At 39.2% G+C, this 23,063-nt stretch overlaps 1 protein-coding gene across 1 annotated transcript in view; it reads left to right on the top strand.

Annotated features, from left to right (window-relative positions):
- The first annotated feature begins 547 nt into the window (after positions 1-547).
- Positions 548-23,063, top strand: part of LOC103353291 (microtubule-associated serine/threonine-protein kinase 4) — a 46,752-nt gene continuing 24,236 nt past the window's right edge. The window contains exon 1 of the mRNA XM_008276190.1: positions 548-1,091. Coding sequence (XP_008274412.1) covers positions 837-1,091 — 255 coding nt within the window. The 5' untranslated portion in view covers positions 548-836. The remainder of the gene's footprint in view (positions 1,092-23,063) is intronic.

The following is a 23,063-nucleotide window of genomic DNA, read 5'->3' as shown; positions in this document are numbered from 1 at the left end:
CGTATAATTTTAAGGGTTTATTCCATCCAAAAAGTAGTCCCTAGCTAACAACTTGTGGTTTTAAGGTTTATTCTGCTTAATATACTATTCATAGTTTTAAAGATTTATTCCACTGAAAGTACTCTTTTTGTTTTTGAATTTTTTTCCCACCCAAAAGTGCTACTTTCTGTCAAAATTATTTTAGTTTTAAGGGTTTATTCCACCAAAATATTAGTCTCTAACCAACAGGTATGGGTTTAAAGGTCTATTCCACTCAAAAATGTACATTTTATTGCCAGTGTCTGTGGATTAGACAAGCAAACTCTCCTTTGGTGTAAACAAGTGTCCTGAAACAGCAGCCTTCTCTGCAGCAGGCTCTCACAGAACCAAATGACTGTGCCCACCACATCAGCTCAGAGCAGACGCTTATCTGGACCCAGCAGCCTGCAGAGCCTGAACCTCTGAGCTGGGTTTGGTCTCTGCTCTGCGCTGATTGGTCGCCCTCGCACGTTGTGGGCGGGGCTTCGCTGGGGCCGCAGACTGACGGCAGCATGGACTCAGTCCGGAGACGCTGAACCCGCACACGGGCAACTTTTACCGCAGCCGAGCCCTCTGCCCGCCGGTCACCTTCACAACAAACACGGTCGGTACACGTTTTCAACCGGTAGCAGTAACTTTCGGCGGCGTCGTGACTTTTTGTTTTTAGTTGGACAAGGAAAAAAACAAAAACAACCCAAACCCCCAGAAGAAGAAGAGTCGCCGTGTGTCGGTGCGGCGGCTCGGGGGGACCATGAGCAGGACAGGTGTGCTGGCAGGTTAATTAGCGGCTCTGTTCATTAGCCTCTGTTGTGTCCGTCATGGAGCACCGACGGTGTGCGACGTCTGGAAGCGGACGCAGTCAGTCGTCGTCGGGTTCACACACCTTGTCCGAGGGAGAAGAAACGACGGCTGCGCTGGACGGGAAAGTTTGCGGGGATGGAGAGGAGCCTGGTTGCAGCCTGGAGTTTACATGTGTGGACGAAGCTGAGGACGAGAGAAGCGCAGGATACGACAAGGAGACGCCAGGACACGAAGAAGATGATGATGATGAAGATGATGAAGAGGACGACAAGGTAAACACACTCATCACCTGAAGTAACCTGAGGTGACGCTGCACAGTGAATATGCAAATGAGCAAACTGTCCTTCAGTTTCAGCAGTTTTCAAAGCATAAATGTTAGAAATGTTTGCAGAAATGTGAGGATCTTATGCTTTGCTTTGCCACAAATGACTAAAGTCCATGGGTTTTGGACTATTGATCAGACTCAACAAGTCATCTGAGGATGCTACCTTGAGCTTTTCTCTCCGTTTTTGGCACATAAAAACACGTCATCATAAAAATAATTAACAGGATAACTGGCTACAAACCACCGAAGACTGTAGTAAATAAAGAAAGCACACAAACTGTGGAAACAAAAAAGTCTTTTTGTTGCTAAAAAAGCAAAAAAAAAAAAACACAGGCCAAAACTATAATTAACATTATGAAAAAATCTTTTTATAAACAGTCATTTCTTCTTTTACATAACATTTTCCATTGATCATAAAATTCTTTTTAAAACTCTTTTTTCATTTTTTTTTATCGTATTTAAATCAGCAAAAAATTAACAAGTATTTGGTGTTATTTGAAAGAAAAAGAAAGGTTTATATTCAGGATTGATAAAGAGCAACCACGTTTTTAAACTGTTACTTTACTTTTTTTCTTCTTCTTTTCTTCTATTTTTCTTTTTTTCCTGTTTTGGTAAAGTGTATATCATATCTACATGGTGTTAATTTACATTCTGAATATTAAAAAATCGGCAAGAAAAACAGGACAAAGGTGTACAGAATGTCTACGTCAAAAGTCAGTATTTTTACAAGCATTAAATTGCTCTTCACTGTGTTATGTAAAATTGTTTTATTGTATTTAAAGCAGATAAATGTCATTATTTTTGCAGATATTTGCCACTATTTTTTACAATTTTTAAACATCACAGTGTTCCATATTGTTACAGGATTTTTTGCAGTGCTGTGAAGGTGCAAATGAGCATTTTGCATTTCATTCATTTTATTTCAGCAATGTTCAAAGACAAACTCTGGCTAAGGCTAAACGCCAAAACATTTGGAAAAATGTGAGGATTTTATGCTTTCCCATACATGACAGTGAAACGCAAGTATTTGGATTTTGGACTATTGATCAGACTAAACAAACCAACTGGAGATATTACCTTGAGTCTTTTTCTTCGTTTTTTTACATATAAAAGGAAGTAATCAGTGATTCAAGAACAGACTCAGCAGCATGTCAATTGAATACACACAAGCCAACACTGTGATGAATGAAGAGAGCACACATCTAGGCTACGCAGAGTTAAGTTGAGGTGTGTCAGTAATCCCTTTAACACCCGCAGGCAGAAAGCAAAACACTTGTGAAGTCAGTAAACTGATTAATTTTGTCCCTGCTGTCAAAATATTTGCAAACAGCCACTTCTTGGCCGAGCTCATGTTTGTTGGGTTGTTATGAAGTCAGCAGGCAGCACAAGGTCTAAGTATATTTCATGCTGTGAGCTTCTTTGACTTCATTGCCTGCATTTACAAGTCATAGTCATCGTGCATTCTTCCACGCTGTATGTGATTTGACCATGTTTTAAGTATGAGTCCTGTCTAGTTGGCCTTTCAATCTTTGAAAAGCTCACAAGTTTATTGAACAGCTCCCACCACTGTTCTGAAGGTGTTTTCACAATCCTCAAAGACAATTCTCGTCATCAGCTGTCCCAAGTTACACTTCATTTCCTAAAGTTGGTAGCTGGAAATGTTTTATGCTGTCAGCCACAACACTCAAACCACTCAAACCAGCTGCCTAATTATACTGTGTGGGTCCCTCTTATGCTGCTTAAACAGCTCTGACCTTTGTCGTTCTGGACACAGGACCTCTGGGGGTGTTTGTGGTTTCTGGTGCTGAGGGGCTGGCAGCGCATCCTGTGTGTTGTGTGGTCCCTTGGGTCTGTTTCGGTGCATCCTGTGGATGCTCAGTCAGACTGGAGTCTGGGGTTTGCAGACTGCATGAACACTTTGGGCTTTTTGTCTTGTTCCTTGAGCTGTTCCTGAAAGTTTTTGCAGTGAGGAAAAGTCGTGCTGGGGGAAAAGTTTCACACACGGCTAGTCCGGTAATCTCTTGATTATTTTCTTCATTAACTGATTAGTTGTTTGGACTCAAAAATGTCAGAAAATGGTGAGAATATCTTTCACTGTTTCTCAAAGACCAGAAGGACAAATGTCTTGTTTTGTCCACAACCCAAAGATATTCAGTTTATTGTCATAGAGGAGGCAAGAAACCAGAAAATATTCACATTTAAGAAACTGGAATCAGAGGATTTAGACCTTTTTTTCCTTCTTCTAATTAATCATTGCAGCTGTACATGAAAGCTTTTTAAAAAAGCACATATGAGCTGCTACAAATCCTAGATGTCCTTTACTATGCTCCACACTGTCTTGAAACACTGCATCGTAACGAGATGATCAATGTAACTCACTTAACCTGTCTGTTGTTTTTGTGTTGTGGCTGGTTGGTGTTTATCACTGAGGGACGGCTACTCAACAGAAACACTTTTGTTATAATGATGTGGAGTTCAGCAGCACCACAATCTGTGTCCTCTAAAGTGATCATGCCTTTGATTCAGCACCTCTCTGACACATTTTTAACAAAAACTAAACATTACAATCTATATGAACACATAGATAATTACAGGGATGTCATTATAGGCTGCATTACTTTAAATATGTGTAATTAATAAAGTTTTTTTTGACATTTGTCATTTGTGGCTGCCTGGATTAGGAAATGCGGTTGAGAAATGTCTTTAGGACAGATTTCAGGGATTGTAGAATGTTGTTTTGGAAAATCCAATGCGTCGCTCTGTATATCGAATGTGATGGCAACACTTGACACAGGCAAAAACTGAGACTAGCCTAACAATAATGTCTTTAGAGGAGAACGTAGTTTTTGTGGTGTTTATTCAGGAAACAGATGGGGAAAATGAGGAAGGCAAATTTCTTGTCTCAGCCTTTTAAACATACACAACATTTTACAGGGACACTGCTGCAGACTGGTTTGACTGGATCTAATGAACTCGGCAGCCTGATGGGTGTGTGTCAGATTTCAAGCTCTCGCCTGACCTATAAACCTTTTTTAAATCATATCATGCTACACGTCTTCAGGCCATAGGTGTGGCTCACTGTCACCCCTTGTGATGACCAACATTAGTGATGGGGAAATGTACAAATTGTGCAACACTCTCCATCTGTTGCTCCACGTTTTTGGCCTTAAAAAGTTTTGGAGACAATTTCTCATGGCTGTGCAGGAAGCAGGAAATGAACAGATAGTCAGACGGCATTCAAATTGTTTTTATTGTGTACTGTAGAACGTGACTGTGCTTTTATTAACACTCATGCCTTTGTTTTTAAAACTCTTGAATCAGTATTTGTCAGCACAACCGACTCACACACACACCGACATCTCCTGGATGATACACCCCCAGGGTGGTGTCATGTTTGCTAACAGTGCTGCTCAGCTAATTTAATTTGGCTTAATAACAGTTTGACAATCCATTATCCTAATAGAGCTGAGATATCGCAGACGAAGGGCAAGACTGAGACTGGTCTCTTGTTTCATTTTCTAGCAATGTGAGCTGTTCACCGCTACTAAATGTTTTTTGGAAAGATGTTGCGATATAGTTCCAGTGTTGAATGTTCTATTTTTCCCAAATTCATCTTTACTACGTTGAACCCAAAACCAGACCACGGCTTTGAAAGGTGTTTTGTTTTAAAAGAAAATGCCACAATTACACCATGTGATAGAGCAAGAAGTTGTAAAAACAGAGAGAATGGATTTTAGACTTAAAACTGCTCATCTGTGGTGTACCATTCGATTGGGAAATTTGACCAAATCTAACTTTGATGTGTTATCAAGATCACTTTATTCTACGTGTTTCATATAGGAATTTGCCAAAAATACACAAAGAAAAGTTTGCTTTTTGGCACAACTGTAAAGCTATTAGTGACTCAGTTGTGACCAACAGTTGAGTAACAGAATTTGGGAACCTCTTGAACTACAGGTAGTGTTTCTACCCAACAGAGAGGAGACAAGTATTGAAACAAATAAAAAATGTAGTCAGTAAAATATCTATAGCACGTAGAGTCACCGTTGTTTTACCTGTAACACCTGCGGGCACTAAAAACAATCATACACATGTTGATTTCAGTTTTTTATTTTTTCATTTTTCTAAAAATAAATTCACTCTACTTCTAGCTGTGGTTTATGATATTACCATAGAAGTGCAGAAATTTATATTGCAGTGAAAACTGAACCCACAGTGGATAAACATGTTAAAGGAGCTGAAAACACCCAGAAACTACTTTGAGTTAAGATGGTTAAACCACATTTACAGTATAGAAACAATCTGCCCTAATTTTGAACCAGAGCAGTGTGAACCCTGCGCCCTTCTCTCCTGCTCCCTTTGAAATGCCAGTTTGAGGTTCATTTAAAACCAGTGACCTCTCCTGTGCAGGCCACCGAAGAAGAGAGCTCTGTAATTTGAGCTGTCATACTGATCCAAATAGACACGTCACTGACCAAAACACTACAAACAGGTCGGATAACCTGCCGGTACAGAGAAGCCTTCCAGTGGTATTAGCGTAGAGTTAATCAGAGAGCCCTGACCTCCGACCTGTGCCTCGCTGCTGTGGAGTTAAAGAAGGAAAGTCTTCTGAGAACTCATGACATCATTGCTTCATGCTGAGCAGCTCAGTTGCTCCTCAGTTTCCACTCGCAGCGCTGTGCGGCACGCTAACTATGGCGGTTCGTCACTGAGTTTTTTTCCCAGTGTTTCTATGAGGCCTGTCTTTAAAAAATCTGTGCATCTTTGTCCATTCCAGACATCTAAATCTGTCCAGAGTTGTGGGCAGTGACAGAGAACATTATCTCCAGTCAGGACGAGATTATCCCACGCATAATCCTTTCTTTCATGCACAAGACAAGATAACCAAAATAGATTAAAACTGGTGGCATACAGTTTAGATTTATAAACAGATTTAGTCTCAGGCGTACTGAATGTGACCTGTCAGTGTCAATTACTGTCAGTAAGTTTGAGATTAGGAGTGTCAGTTGTAGCTGCACCTGCTTTTCACTGTCATAATATCAGGGTACACATCAGGATATATTTATATATCTATCAGGATATTACATTTGACTTAAATATCTGTGTCATTCTGTATGTTATATGGTCAGTTCCGCTGCATGTTGACCTGTTTATCAGAAGTGTGCTGCTGTCAGCATTGCCTTTTTAGGTTCCCATCACTTTGCTTTAGGGCTACATCGCACTATTTAGGGTTTTTCCTGACTTAGAATGAGCCTTAAGGGGGTTATGAACAGCAGTAATTATTGTTGCTGTGCAGACAGTAAAGACAATGAAATCTGTCTTTCTTTATCTGACAGGAATCTATGCATTTTCCTGTTAGTTCTGACCATTTTATAAATATCTAGTTTGCTTAAGTGAGTAAAACCCATTTGACTAAACTGGCTCTCAATTCTTAGGCCCAGGTGAGTTCCTTTACTTCTTGGTACAAACAGTAAGGGAGAACACATAAAACTTCTTTGGGGTTTCCTCTGTGTAGGAAAAATCCTGCTAATATTTAAATTATCTATTATCTAAGGAAGCATTAATCCATACTGGTGAATTTATTCTCTTTTGTTTGATGACTGCGTTGACTAACTGTTGCAGCACAGCCTAACATAGACAGATTTAATCAAAAATGCTTAACTGTGAATTATAACACCCATTTAAGGAGGGCTGGGACTAGCAACTATTTTCATTGTTGATTAATCACTTCATTATTTTCTCATTTGGTCAGTTGTTTGGTCTATAAAATATCTGGAAATTCTGAAAAATGTCTGCACTTTAGCTGCGTGTAGAGCTGTCACAAATCATAGATACCCAATGCTACTGTCCACACTGTTCTGACACGCTGCTTTCCAAAGTACACAATCTGTCCGCTTGTTAATCATTGTCTTTATATATCCTCCTGCTTTTATATCCCTTCATAATCATAAACCCCGTGTCCGGCACTTTCTCATTTCTGCCCGTTATGCTTAGACAGCAGAGTATGGGTATTTCCAGTCGTTTAATGCTTAATCCCACCATTTCCTATTTGATTTTCTTAAATGTTTATTTGCTTCTGCAAGGAAAATCCTGCAGAGGATCACTAAGGATTTCTTATCCTGTGGAGTTCAGCCCTTTAATGTAATACTTTAAGCAATCTATGATACTTGCAACCAGTATTCCCTCATGTCTGATGTAGGTAGATCACCATGGTGTGGATACATGAACAACAAAAATGATTCTTCTTCTTGTTATGATTCTGTTATTCTCAAGAGAGGAGTGTTTCCTATTCTTCCCACACACCAGGTCTGCACTTTCTATCTTGATAATGACTGCAGATGTTTTTGTAGCAGTAACTTGACAATTAGGCGGATTATCTTCAGCACACAGAGTGAGCACCAACATAAACCGAACGGCTTCCTCAGTAGCGGGGTGAGATGCGTCATGCACTGCCTTCCAGCTCCATTAAAGAAAACAGTTCTACTTAGTGGTTAAGCAGAGTGGCTATCATCGATTTGTTTCAGAAGAACGATATGTGAAGTGACAGTGTGAAAACAATGTGACATTGTGAAAGCTGCTGCACAGACAGTTATCGCTGAATCTGTAGCCCCACTTTGGCAATCTGTATCTAGACTTTTATAGCAAATTTCAGGTCATTATTCAGCTGACTAGCCTGGAGCTGAGCTATTCTGGTTTCACTCTCATTGCTTTAATAGTGTTGTTTTTTTCCCCACAGCATGCAGATGTTTTGATTGGTAAAAATGCACTGTATTGTACCTGTTCAGCTTTAAATAACTAGCCGGTGAACAGACCATTTAGCAGCTGTAGAGCCCTCGGGAAACCAAAAACTGATAATGTTAGTTATGTAACTGATGGATAAGGAAATAAGCAAATGTTTGCTAACAAGAGCTCCATATTAGCCTGGAAGGAAAAGATATGTCAATGTTTTATCCAGAACTAACTTCCAGCATATGTTGACATTAACCCTCTGAACTCTGAAGCAGTTTTTAGGTGTTTGTTTGTTTACTCCTGTCCCTCGCTGTGGGCTCTTTTTTCACGACAATGTGAAGTCCTGCACCTCTGTGGAAACATTACAACCATAGTTAGAAGGGGAGAACTCAAACTTGTTTTCTGTGCAATATCACACAGTTAAAATCCCATAAGTCATTAAAAAAAAGAAGACAAAAAAAACAGTTGATTTTTTTTTATGTTTACTTAATAAAATTGAAAAAAGGCAAGTGGGAAAGTTGAACATCCAAAGATTCTCTGTGTTTTTGCAGTTTCTGGCTCTGATCAATGGTGTAAGCTTATTTATTTACTTTAAGATAAATGGCACTTTAAGATGCCATGTTCTTTTCAAACCCTTGGCGGTTTTTGGGCTTCTGAGGGTTAAAACAAATTTTCAACATGTAACAAGGTCTTTCCATTGAATTTATTGTATATTAAAATGTAGTGATGTACGATATTAAAATTTTTGGCTGATACGGATATTAAGATTTCTGATATCACAGATAGCCGTTATTACCGATGTTGATATTCAATTTTTGTTCACACTGAAAAATGTGTGTAATTAAGCACTGTGAGAACGTGAAAACTATTCAGAAGAAGCCCATACCAAACTAGACCACATAGTCTTCTTTATTATGTAACAAAAGCAAAACATATTTCAACATTTTAACATATTTAATGTTCAAGTCCAGGACCATTTAAGTAAAAACATCTGTGAAATAGCAGCAATATCAAATGTAGAGACGAAGGCACACATTGGCTCATTGGACCGATACCGATATCTGGGGAAAAAACACTGGTACTGGCCAATACCGATGTGGTTGCTGATATATCGTGCATCCCTACTAAAATTGTTTGACCCTCTTTTCCTATAACCTAAGATGTGTATGCCCATGACAGATGGTTTGCTACCCAGAACCATTTGAAAATCATCCTTGGAAACTGCTCGGAAAGACGGACACACTTTCAAATAAAACTGGGCAGGTGATTGGCTGAACCATCTGTCACAGTCTATAATGGCTGAACTCACACCTAAAACTGCTGCCAGGAGGGCTGCAACTAACAATCATTTTCATTGACACTTTCTCAGCTGTTTTCTCCATTAATCGTTTTGTTATTTTGTCTGAAAAATGACAGAAAATACCTACAACAACCTTATCAAATGTCTTGTTTTGTCCACAAGCCACGATATTCAGTGTACTGTCATAGACGAGTACAGACACTAGAAAACATTCACACTGAAGAAGCTGAAATCAGGAACATGGTCTTTTTTCCCTCAAAAAACAATTCACTGATTACCCAACTGATTAAGTGTTGCCACGATAGCTGCAAGTTGTTTCTCATAGGACGCTGATAGTAAATTTGTGAATCTCGCCAGAATCCAGCTGCCTCATAAGGTAACTTCTTGTTTTCCCTTCAGTAACACTGAATTTGTTAAACCAATTTTACATTCATAAATGTTCATCTGTCACCCAGCAGACGGCTAACAGATTCAGTGCCATGTTTGTCCATACATGTTGGTTACGCTGACTGATGTATTGTTGGGTACCAGTCATATAGTTTGGATTGCACTGGCCAAATAGAAATTACTTCCCTAAAAGTAAAGTCAACATTGTTAGACGTCCATAAAAAAACAAACCACTCACATATTGAGATGAGAAAAAAGAAAATGTCTCTACTACAATAAAAAGTCCTCAGCTCTTCGCTGTGCAGCAGTTTCCACTTTTTTGCATTCAGCAATGGGTTCAAACGAGGACTAGCCACGTGTGAGACTTGAGAGTTTTGCTTTGTTTAGGTTTGCAGGACACCCATTCATCTCATGCAGAGATCATTTAGACTCTGTTTAGTTTACAGGGGTCGCTTCTGGAGAGAGAGTGAAAAATGTCTGAATGATAAAGAAAAAATGTTGTAAGTAAAGGATGGCAAACATTCAGGCATGTGTGGAATACTTGTTATACTTTATGATCTGTTCAGAGTTTGAGCTCACTCTCTCTGTGTGACGTATTTTCTGCTGTACGTCTGTCTACTAATGTAACTTCCTCCTGCAGGGGCGTTACAGTCTGATGAAGTCATTTTAGTGCTAAAAATTTAGCAAAAAAATCAATCTGCAGCGACTTTTGTAAGTGATTAAGTCATTCTTGAACTTAAATGCTAAGTTTTTCCTACACCGTAAAGATAAGAAGAAAAAAAAAAATATATATATATAGCATTTAAAACTAATGTAAAATTAGCTGTTATAGCTGTAATATTTAACAGCGTACTGTAATTTTATAGATTTTCCCTGTTTCATCAAATTATAAATAATCTCTAATATAAAATCAGTATTTTTATAAATGTCAAATTATAGTTTTTTTTTTACAATGTGTGACCATAAACTACACAGTTTTATTGTATATAAATTAGCAAAAATATAATAATTTTAAAGATATTTGCAGCTATTTTTCATAGGTTTTACCTTTTTTTTTTTTTTAACATTACAGTATACTGTTTTTTTTTTTTAACACTCCTGCTGCCAGATTGTCACAACTTTTCAATTAAAAAATTTTTTTTTTTTACAGATTATTATTTTTATTTTTACAGTCTCTACTTTATGACAATTTGCTACTTTAAGCAGAGGGATATTTACTGATATTGTGCTCTAGAGTTGTAGTGTGATATATTCAGTTTGTGTTTTCAGGAGCTCTGATGAGCATTTTTCACAGGTTACTGACATTTTATCAGCCGCATAACTTAATTAAGAAGGAAACATAATTGTCAAATTACTCAGTGATGAAAATAATTAGTTGCAGCTCTAGTTCAATTCAATCCTCTGTCTTCCTTCATCTATTTCTCAGTTCTCTGCCGGCAGATTCTGGAGTTCAGAGTCAGGTTCGTGACAAGCTTGTACAGATTTGTTATGGAGCATCACAGGAAGGAGCCACACTGCCAAACTCCTCCACTTTTTTTTTTTTTTATGTTGGAACAGTGATTCTTTGCAGTGCTGGTTTAAGACAGCAGCTTGCCAAGATTTGAATCATCATGACTGAAAAGTCCAGTTCTTCTTACACACTTTGAGTGGAGAAAGCTTTCTGGTGTAGAGATGAATGAAATGTTTCTTTCTGTGCTGGAACATGCATATGATCGTTTTTCATGCACACTGATGCTGAAATCCTGTTTTTGTGTGAGCTAAGATGTGTGTTTAAGGTCCACATAGGACTACGTAAGTGTTTCCAGCCATTTGTTTCTGTTGTTAACTGGCTTGTTCAAAAAGAGGCTGTTAACGGAACACTGCTCTCCATCATGAGGAGTGTCTTTTAGGCTGTGTTATCTGTCTGTGGGTAATTTTTTTTATGTGTCTTTGGAGGAAACTTTCCAAAATTTAATTAGGTTATTTAAGGTGTCTCACTTGGACTTCAAACTTCCAACAGAAATCCTTTGTTGCAAACTGGAGGCGTGGAGTTTAAAAAATGTTGATGGTTATTGAGTGATTGGGGTCTAATTAGAGATGCTACGAAGCAGCATATAAGCAAGGTTTTTGGGGATACAATCTTATTTTGTGCTGCCTGACCTTCTGTCTCACCTACCTTTTTTTTTGTCGTATTCTTCAAATATCTTCGGAAGATCATTAGCTGTCTGTGTTTTTATGTAGCCTGGCCTCTGTAAATGGGAAACAAAGTGGCTTGGACTGATCCACACAACACAGTTCCAGCAACAAGTGGAAAAAGAAGTGCTGAGGGCAGTTATGGTAAATGGACTGCACTTATATAGCACTCTTCTACCTTAGCGGCATTCAAAGCGCTTTACAATGTTTTCTCATTCACCCACTCGCACACATTCATACACCAATGGCAGGCAGCTGACATGCAAGGTGCTGCCTGCCATTGGGAGCAACTTTGGGTTCAGTGTCTTGCCCAAGGACACTTTGACTGTGGAGGGGCGGCAACCTTACGATCAGAGGACATCTGCTCTGCCACCTGAGCCACAGCCGCCCAGTTGGAGCAAGGTGGATGCTAAATCTGGCAAATGCTAACTATCTAAATATTCAAACTGGCTGAATGTCATCAGTCTTTTTCCAGGATTGCACCCTCTACTTTTAGGATCAGATCAGTCTTATTCTGCTCCAGATTGCCTCATTGGACATAGTAAAGAGTTTCAAGGTCAGATGCGGCTGCTTCGTTAATCTTGTGCAACAGATTGTGCAACAATAACAGACTGATGATATAAACTGATAATGTCTGTGGCTTTACCAGACTCTCAAAGGAATTTATGGTTTTATTGATGTAATGATGGAACATTAGCCTGCAACAAGTCACACATTTTAAACAGCTAGCACATTTTAAGGGTGCTAAAATTGTCTGTAAAGACTAAAGCACTTGTTGACTGGTCGCATTATTGTTTCCTTTGGTAAAATGTTTCTGCGCTGCTGAGAGCGCGTTCAAACTTGGGATTTATTGGAGACATTTAGAGTATTTTATGGACAAGAACAGACATGTACAAACATTTGGATGAGCTGTACTTGGAGCTGGGTTAGGTTGCTCACTATAAGAAATCAATGATTCAGCTGGAACACACTGATGTCGATTCTTGTTGTGTGTTTTCATCTTAAGGTTGTGTCTTGCAGTCTTCTTTGCACACTGATGTAGCAGCAGTGGAAGAATACATGCGACATACCCATTTAAATTAATGATGTCAAATCATTAATACACTGGAAATTCTAATTTAATTCCCAATTTTGAGAGTCTTCATCTTCATCTCTTTCTACCGTACCATCTTGTTCTGACATAATCTGTTTGGGTTATCAGTTTCTTCTGTTAGGGCCTCTTCCCTGAAGCTGAAGGGGCAAATGTCAGACATTGCATCAGGTCTTGCTCGTGTATCAGTATTTGCTTCTGTTTGACAATGTTTAACTCTCTGTGCAACGGATCGAACCCGGTGGTGTGCCCCTAAGTAAGCAGCCATTTATCTAAGCAGGCAACCAGTCAGGGCTATTAGAGGGACATCCAGTGTCATTCCATGCTCACAGACTAAGAGGATTAACACAATCTGGTTAAGACGCTTTTCACTCTTCGATGGGCAGAATCTTTTCAGGGTCCATTTTTGATTTTTGAATCCTCTTTCTTGACCTTTGTACGCGCGTGTGTCTGATTTAATCCACGTTGTTGGTGATAACTGACAACGCTCAAGTTTGTTGGTGTCCAAACAAAATGTCTTTGGGTCGGATTTTACCTGCATGTCCGTGTACATCATCAGAGGGAAGCAAGGTAAGAAACTCCAAGAGCTGACAATGCAGATTAGATTAGGAAGGATACATGTATAGTTCCTCTAATGCATCCTGTAATGTTTTTTGTTTGTTTGTTTTATCTTAGTCACCTTTGTGATATTGATTTTATCCCTTTAACCTAAGATACCCTCTTTCAACGAATCAACTCTGAAGCCCGTGGTATCTATTAAACTGATCCAAACTACGCTAAACAATACATTATGCAATCCTGTTTCAAATGGTTTGTGACACTCTATCTGTAAGCAGATGTAAGTTTTTATTATTGGATGTGTCAATGACTATCATGCTGCCACGGTTGGTGTATAAACACATGACAAACAACAATAGACTTTAACACAATTGTAATTCTATGATGTGATGTATCTAAATGTTCTTGCATGTGCTTTCAGCTGTTATATTGTGTTATAAACATTTTATCAGTGTTTATAGTTCTGGTAAAGTGTTAATCTGCAGCACTGTGTAAAACTCTTGGCACTAAAGCAAAAGTAAAACGTGACGATGATGAAACCAAGTTTAAACTGCCAGTCTATTATACAGACTTCCAGTCACACATTGTCACCAGAAAAGCAGAGGCTTTTCTTACAAATATACAAAACAGCAAAACCTTTCGCTCTTTCCTGCAAATATTCCTGTTACTAAAAGAGAAAGTACTCTCCGCTGCTTCAAGATGCACGTTAGTGACAAATTTAAGCTTCTGGAAACCCTGCTTACGATCAGACCTAGTGGTCACATTCCCTACGTTTACATGCACACTACGATCACTCTGAATGTGACAGTATTCAGTATTTGTTAGGGTTCATGGAAACTGGATATTCTGCTTGGACGTTCCAAGTTAGGCCTTGTTTAGAATGTAGCATTTTTTCAGTTTAGACATGTAAGACATGCCAATATGATTTGGGTGTTGTGTGCATTCTTTGCATTCAGAGTGTGCATCACAGCTCTTAACCGCAGTTTGTGTTATACTTAAGCCAACTAGCCGACACTTTGCAGGACTGCAGTAACTAGAGGTGCATCTTCCACAATAGCTCTTGGGTGTTTTCTCATCAGGTGCTTGTGTTTGCGCCGTGCTGCTGCCGTAGTCTGTCTTCAGATCTTTACAGTGTGAATGCCACCTTTTTGCACTGTGATCATTTGAAGTACTTCCATAGTTTTTGAAACCTTGGATCTTTGGAAAAGAGTAATACGAAATAAGAATATTGGGTGCATTTATTTGGGATCACATGCATTTGAGTTTGGCGAGGACTCTGCTCGAGTGATGCTCTGGAACAATCTGAGCAAGCATGACACAGACAGTCCCTGAGATCACAACCCCCCGGCAGAGCCTTAAATGTACAATATTCAAATACACTATACAGTATAAACACAAGAACAAGGAGACCAACTAAATGGTCCTCACTTTACAGAATCCAGATTACATAGTTCCAGGGTACAATAATGAACCATCTGCATCCGACATTGCCACGATATGGGAAACAACCAGGGTTATTCAATGAAATTCAATTCAATTTTATTTTTATAGCGCTGTTTACAACATATGTCATCACATAGCACTTAACATGGTAAGATGAAGACCTTACAAATTTAACCAGAGAACCCAGCAGTCCAAAGTTGCCTTTGAGCAAGCGGTTGGCAACGGTGAGAAAGAACCAAAAAGCCCCCCCCTCAAAGGGAGGGGGTAAGAAAAAAACACCTCTGGCAGAACCAGGCTCAGGAAAGGCATCCATCTGCCTCAACCAGTTGGGTGAGAATGATTGGTTATTTAATAGATGGTTATTAAATTGAACTGTGGTGGTTGGGGAGGAGGAGGAGATTTGTCAATCTGCAGAGGCTGGTGTAGCAGCAATGTGGTGAGTGTGGAGCGAGCAGAATGAATGAACGCTGCCTCAGTTATAAAGCATGCTAAGTGGGTGGGCTGGACTTAAGCAATGAATGATTGGACAGAAAGGGCCTTGTGACGCCCTGACTCCGTGCCTTTCTTAACTAACGTGAACCTCTGTGCATTTTCACTGGCAGCATCATTGATTGTGCTGGCTAGTCCTGACAGCCCCAGTTTCACTTTTTCAGCATGTTACTTATACTAATGTGAGCACATGTGATTGCATGTAAACAAATAATAGGGAAACAGCTTAATATCGGAATATTTCAGAATAAGGGCAAAGACCGGAACATTGTGTGCATATGAACAGTTATTGTCATGCAGCTCTTTAGGGATTTCTGTTGGTCACTCAACTTCTAGTGGAGGAAATCCCAGTTGCACATCATGATCAAACATAATCAGTTTCTCGGTACACCAGATTTTATGGAATGCATACAGTGAGTTTCTGAGGAACTCTGCAGGACAGCATGACTTCCTTGGTGGAAGAAGTAATGCATGGGTTTAATACAGTTTACCGTTCACAGTTCTGACGGTAATAAATCTTAACATTTATGATTGTATGAAATGGGAGAAGGAATGGACTGCTGCAGCTTTCTAACTTTAGATCTTGTCAACACAGGAAACTGAATTCCCATGTGAGCGCATACAAAGTTCAAATACTCTAGCTTTTTTTAGCTAATGAAGGGACAGAGTGTCACTGTAGTGTTCGTCGGGTGACTGAAATGTGAAGAGTGTCTATCACACGGTTATTTAGATTTTAGCTGCAAGACTTTACAGAGCTGTTAATCTCAAAAGTAAACACAAAGATCCTCAGTGCAGAGAAGGGAAGAAAGAGTCGGGCAGGACTGGAATTCGGGGAGAGTTGAATATGACAGATGTTGGGTGACAAGGTCGACCAGAGCAGAGTTGGCTCTACTGCAGTTGACCCTGAGAAAAAAGGCAGATGTACATGTTCAAGAGTAAAGTTCACATGTACGCATTGCATGAACACTGAATTATATAATTAGAGCATGTGTTTTTTCCAGGAGTCGTGTAGGCTACTGAAAACAGGAGAGGAAAAGAGGTCGTGGTTTTCTGTTTGCATAAACAACAACAGCAATCCTGCTCTTATACGTTTCTTCAATGTACTAAACAGTTCCCCCAAGCTGTGTTTGTCCTTTATCATCCAAAACTCGCTTCAGGAGCTTGGGGGTGTAGTAGGAGCAGCATGTCAAGAGTTACAGGATAGTCATTTGCTTTGCTTTTCCAAAAGCAAAGAGACACAATGTGAAGTGTAAGGAATAGATTTACCGCTGTCTTATTTTCTCTTGGGTAAGCTGCAAATGTTAACTCGTCACGTCTTCTGTGTAGTATTTCTCTACTGTGAAAGTGAGTCTTGGCAGCTCTGTGAGTTTAGGTGGGTAGTTCTGTCCCGCTCCTTATTGGATTTGAGATGTTTACATCATACAACCACAGCCAAACTCATTACTGAGATACTGTTACATTTGTAAGACACGTTGTTTAGTTCTGACCTTTAAGACTTTTTTTTTTTGTGATTTCAAAAGTGATAACACATCTGAAAACAGGATGTTTGGCTAAGCAGTGGGTGTGTGTAGCGGGTGCTGCATGATTGTAGATAAAATGATCATCACAATTATTTTGATCAATATCAATGATTATTTATCACGATTGATTTAAGGGACAGAATATCTTTATTGCACTTTCACATTCAATTAAGACTGTTCCTACTTAGTAATGCATCTCCTGGATCAAAATATTATAAACAATTGTACCTAACTAAAGGTACACTAAACTATATCAGCAGAGCTGCTTTCACTTTCACATTGTGCAATATGGGGAGTCACTCTACTACATCGCTGTTATCTGAGTTAATGCCAGACAAGGATGTGGGTTCAGTACGGCAACATTAGCGACATTGTTCTTTTTGTTTGGCCCTCATGCGTTCATTGGACTGCAGTTTGTTGTGTTTTTCGGTGGCTGGACAAATTAATTGTGCTGCAGCACAGACTTTAGGTTTTGTGCTCTCTTTGTATATAACTCGTTCTTTCTTAGCATCACTTCCTCTAAATTGAAAATACTAGTTCTTTACCTTTTGCTTCAGACTTTTGGTTTCTCTCTGCTGCATATCATTCTTCTACTCTGGAATAAAGTCACAAAATCCAGGAAATTTTTGCATTTACTGCTGCTGCATATTGTGTTTGCAGCTGCAGGACAGCTCTCCATAAGTGAAGCCAAAACAGCAGAGATAGAGCCTCCAAACAGTCCATGTAACTCGTGTCTAACAGCTGTCATTCTGATGATCGCCAGCTCAAAATGAGAGACCTGCTTTTGTCTCCATTGGCCTGAATGGATTTTTTTCAAATTTAGTTGCGTTTTCTTGTTCTTGGCACATTTTGTATTTTTCCCTTTTGATGCACTCAGAGAGTTGTGATCAGAATCTTTCTCTCACTCTCTCTTCGTTTCACCAAATAAAACTTAGTACAAAAACTGCTTTGGACAGACTATTGTGTCGCACAAAATGATGGATTTCAAAATAGTTTGTGTCAAATTCATCAGTGGTGGCGAGGCCAGCTATTTAGACAGAGATTCTCTTCTGTGAACCATAAAGTAACACCAGGTCCTTTAATCTTCTGCAAGCTTATTGTAATTTCACAGTAACTAATTAAAAGGATTTGCATGAATCATTATTAATGGGCACTGCTACAAATCTAAAGAAACAACTTTGTAAGGACAAAGGCTTCACAAGATAATGTTATTGTAGACTGGAGCATAATTAAAATTTATTGTGAGACTCATTACTTTTGTCGGAAATACAGAGAAGTGCTTTTAACCGTCTGTGCCCCATTACCCGTCACTGCATCTGAAAGCCATGTAAACTCTAAAAAAAAAAATCCTCCAAATGACACCGTTCATTAGAACTACCAGTTGTAAAAACAGAAAAAATAGTTGGATTTTCAACTTGTAGATGGTCTCACTCATCAGTGATGTGGTGTTTTATCAGGCAGCCTGAACAAATCCAATCCTAACGTGATATTTCATCCCAATCACTGTCCCATATCAATAAAGTTCTATTCTATTCTATACAAAAATTTGCAAAAAATCAACGGTTTGCACTCGCCGTAATCTGTTAAAACACTAAAAGTTCTGCACTGCTTGTTGCATTCATGAAGCCATCTGGTGACTCATCTGTGATCAACAGTCGTGTGACAAAAATTCAAGGTGTTCAGCTGGACTGAACTGCAGGCAGTGTTTACACAAAGCAGATAGTAGACAAGTATGGAAACAAATTAAAAAATAAGTAGTTACTTATCTTACAGTATTTAAAGCCACCATATTTTCCGTATTGGTAATCCATGTGGACACTTGGAAAAAACGGCATACATATAAAATTTTTGTAAAATAATAATAATAATAATTTTTTTAAGCTTTATGGCATTATATCTTTGCTGCAATGTACAACAGATATTCTGTTCACTCTACTTCTAGTCATGGTTGTGCCAGTTCCACAGAGGTGCAAGACTTTATATTGCAGTAAAAAATGAACACATAGTTTCTGCAAAATTATATTTCTCAATAAAACCAACACTAACTGATGGAAAAGGAAATTCTTCTTCAAGCTGTTCCCCAGCAGCAGTGCTCCGCTAAATGTGTGTTTAACTGCAGCATTAGATTTGATCATTAGTGATGTACTTTGTTCTCAGCTGCTGCCTAGAAAAGGATATGATGGATAAACAATAGCAGGCAGAGCGATGAGCGAAACAAAGGATGGCGATGACTGGAAAGTGGTACGGTGTAATGCCTCCTGATGTATGGGGTCTCTTTTCCTGCTTTACTGTAAAGGTGCACTCGTTGTGTCTTAGCAACCAATGGAGGACACCAATAACAATTTGTTCCCACTTTTAAAAGGTTCCTTTCATCCATCTCAGTGAAATGATAAACAACACTTCACCACAAAGCCTTCAAAGGGAAGTAATATCCTGTGGTGTGAATATGTTTGCCAATCCTCTCTTTGTACAACTGCTCTAGATAATTCTTAATGTGGAAAACATGACTGAACCCACGACACCTTTGTAATGCAGAAACGTGCTAGAAAACGTCTAATGAGCTGTTGAGAAGAGTAGCAGGAAAAACACTCAAAGTGGTGCTTATTTGCTTTGCCTTGTTTTTGTAGCTAAGCCTTGTGGTCTCGCAGCAGACCACATACAAGCACGTGAAGACCACAGAGCTTTCCTTGGCCTGGACTGTTGGGGTATTTATTACTCAACCTCAGGGACAGTGTTCCTGTGTACAGCCTTGTTCTGACATCCTTGCGTTTGTCCGTGCAGTATATGCACCTTTTCCTGCCACTCTGTCCGTTTGTTTGGGTAGCTGTGTGTGTTTGTGTATAGAAAAAGTGTCTCTCTTTGTAGCTGAGTGTCTCCTTCACCTTCTTTGTACTCTCGGCTGGTAAAGGTCGACACCAGGCGAAGAAGCTCTACTCAGTGTTTGCTCTGCTTTCTGCTCTGTCAGCCATATGTACTGTATGCTGGAACTGTTCTATCTCCTCACTGGTTGCATGGGGATTCCTGACTGTTTGTTTACACATTTCGTGACTTAATTAATTTTTTTCTGTCCTTGGCTTTTAACCTTTCCCTTTTTTCCACTGATTTTTAACAGCCTTTTGTTGTCTTTGAAGCATTTGGTGGCTCACTGGGCAGCTAAGCTTATGTCAAGGTGGTAGGGCGACCACTCATTACTGTTCTTCTGTCAATTAATCTTTCAACTATTTTGCAGAATAATCTCAATGATTCTTTTTCCACTACTTCACTTAAGCTGACAAATTGTATGTCAATGTATAATGCAGCAGAGTATGAAATGCAAGCAGAGGTTTACATAATAGGGCAAAACCGTTGCATTGAACTGAAAACTCTAACATGATAAAAATGTATTAAAAAAGAGTGCTTACTATATGTTCGTAACGCAACATCAAAAGAAATCAAAGTTTTTGTAAAACCACATAAGAATGTGAAAAAGCAATTCACAGCACAGCCATTAGCTTTAACTCATGTGTAGGATTAGTTTGTCAGACGACATCTTGGTTTAGAATCAGAACTTTAACGGTGCAGAGCAGCTGCTTGGAAGTAACTGCTGGTTAACATGTCGTCTTCATGAGCCATGTTTCAGTCACTACTTCATAATCATTTCATTGTCTGACAATAGCAACAGAAACATATGTAAATGCGAAAAGCTTTATTAGGAATTTAGGTGTATTAAAACACAGTATATGTGAGCACAGGGAGCAAGAGAGAAGCAAATGGATGTGAAGTATTTGTGCATTATGTTGCGCTGCTGTTGTCAGCAATTGAAACTCTGAACAGTTTACAAATCATCTTTTTCTTCTGCGATCATTACTTCTATGCTGTTGAAGTCTTTGGTCTTTGGAAGCTATTAGACTGAACTGAGTTGGACTCTGCCACAGCAATTATCTCAAAGTGCAGCGCTGACTACTGCAGACCAGTGATTTTTAGCCAAAAATGACTCATTTGTTACTATGAATTAAAGACTTTTGATAAAAATTCAAAAATAATTTCCCAAACCAATCGCAGCAGCTCTACAAGGCATTGATTATTAATGTGGCTATAATCAAAATTATTACAATGACTGTATGTTGACAATGTAAAAAATGATCAGAGTTTTATAGCAAGTTTCCACTCATTGTTTAGCTGTACAACCCACAGCTTTGCTTTTTCGTTGAACTCTTAAGCCCTGACAATACTCTGTACCCTCCTGGCTCAGCTCAGAACTGCAGACCGACTCAGTTAGGGACTAGCTGGTGAACATAGTGGAGCATTTAGCAGCTATAGAGCCTGATATGTCCTCCAGGAGTTGATACGGACCAACAAACAGAGCTAAAAGAAAGTAAATAATGGGCTTAAATTCACCAGGTGGTCAGAAAACAAAGTCTAAATGAATTCTCCCGCTGGTCTGCAAGTGCACCATGTGTGAGTAGATCAGTTTACTATGAAGTTCACCATTTAATTTGAAAATGCCAGTGTGCAGTGTTTACAACTTTACAATTAATGCATCTGTTAGTGATTTGTGTGACATAATATTTTCATGTGCTTTTGACTGACAGGAAATATTAAAAGAGAGGGATGGTGTTGGTTTTGAGTTAAACGGATGCTGTGGTTAACGTGGTGCTGTAGCTCATAGGGGCATCAGAATGCTGCATCGTGCAATGTCTTGTTCCACCAAAGCTACAAGGTTGTTTTGTAAATGTTAGTCAGTATTTTAAATAGAAACGAGGATATGACAGCAGATATATGAAAACATGCTAATATACAGTAGAAATAAAGTCTCCGTGCATGCAGGTTAAGATTACCTCATTTTTCAGTTGGTAAACACAACTGTCTTTGTGTGTTGTGCAGCCCACCTCCTTTGTTTCAGCTGTTTGCTGTCTGCTTTGGCAACAAAGGGTTGTTGGTACTGTCCACTGTGTGTGAGGCTGAGGGTGGAAAAGAGGATGGAGGAAGGAGGGGCAGGTCAGGTTTGATCTTGCTCTCGGCGCTCTGTGTGGCTCTCTGCTGCAGGTACAGAGGAATGGTGGGTGAAAGGGCACCGGCTGCTGCCAAAACTGAAGCCTGCGTGCTACTTGCTGTGCACACACAAACTAAACCGACTGCTGTGCTTTCTGTGTAATCGAATAGGCATTTAAAAGGCTGACACCCACTCTTAAAATCAATGCAGATGTTTTGGAAAGAGAGATATTTCACTAACATACGTTAATAAGAGAGCTTACTGTCAGTTGCTTAAATTCAGATATGCTTGGAATGCAAATCTGGGTTTACTGATTACCCAGATGAGTCATGATTGGCATGATTGGCCGATAATTATGTCCAAGCTCAGCCGAACAAAAACTCAGATGAAACTCTGGCCGGCATTGGCAGCCCTCCACAGTTTTCACTGGCTCAGTTTTCTGTTATGGTGCATCAGGAACATGAAGGCAAAAGGTTGAGAGAAGTACAAGTCATATAGTTAAGCTTTTCTTGCTGTGTGTTGGGTTTGAAATTGTCAGATTGTACAATATGCTGCAGTCTAAGCAGACAGTAGGAATATTCTTCTCCTCAAATAGGCTTCTCCTCATATAGCCCTGTTTTTCTTTACGTTTGCATAGTGAAGCTATAAAAGCAGCTGTCAGACTCAAATATATTGCCTCTCAACTTTAGACTTTGACCCAGTGCACAGATAATAAAACACAGCGTAGATAATCATACCTTCTTTTATGACTTTAAGGTAATCTGCTGGTGATGGTTATATGGTTTTATCTGCCTGTAAAATAAACAAACCAACAAAGGAGAAACATTACATTGCTTCTTTGCCTTATGTCATTGCTACAAGTGTGCCGTAATTCAAATTCAAAAGACTTTAATTGGAAAAAGAAAAAACAGCCCTGAAGGAAAGAGGATGATGAAAAGCACCGGAAGCTAAGAAGTGTTGAGAAACATACTACTTCTACAAAATGACTTCCTTTTAGATGTAGAAAGTTGAAACACTGCAGTCATATGGTCATGCATTAGAGTGAGGGGCTTCCATGAAGTCATCGCACATGCACCACTTATCATCACATTAAAGTCATCCTGACCTTTTCAGATACTTGTGGCTCTTCATAATGTGACTAAGTGCTGCAGGAGTTCACCGCTGATTGTTTCACAGCAGAACTCTAAGCTGCTTAGAGACGATGTTTGGTTATCATCTGTTTGCTTTAAAATTACATAACTGTCTGTCTATTCCTTGTT

Source organism: Stegastes partitus, unplaced genomic scaffold, assembly GCF_000690725.1.
Source record: "Stegastes partitus isolate 25-593 unplaced genomic scaffold, Stegastes_partitus-1.0.2 Scaffold66, whole genome shotgun sequence".
In the NCBI taxonomy this organism is placed as follows: domain Eukaryota; kingdom Metazoa; phylum Chordata; class Actinopteri; family Pomacentridae; genus Stegastes; species Stegastes partitus.
Note: the sequence above shows the minus strand (reverse complement) of the source record. Positions and strands in the feature narration are given on the sequence as shown.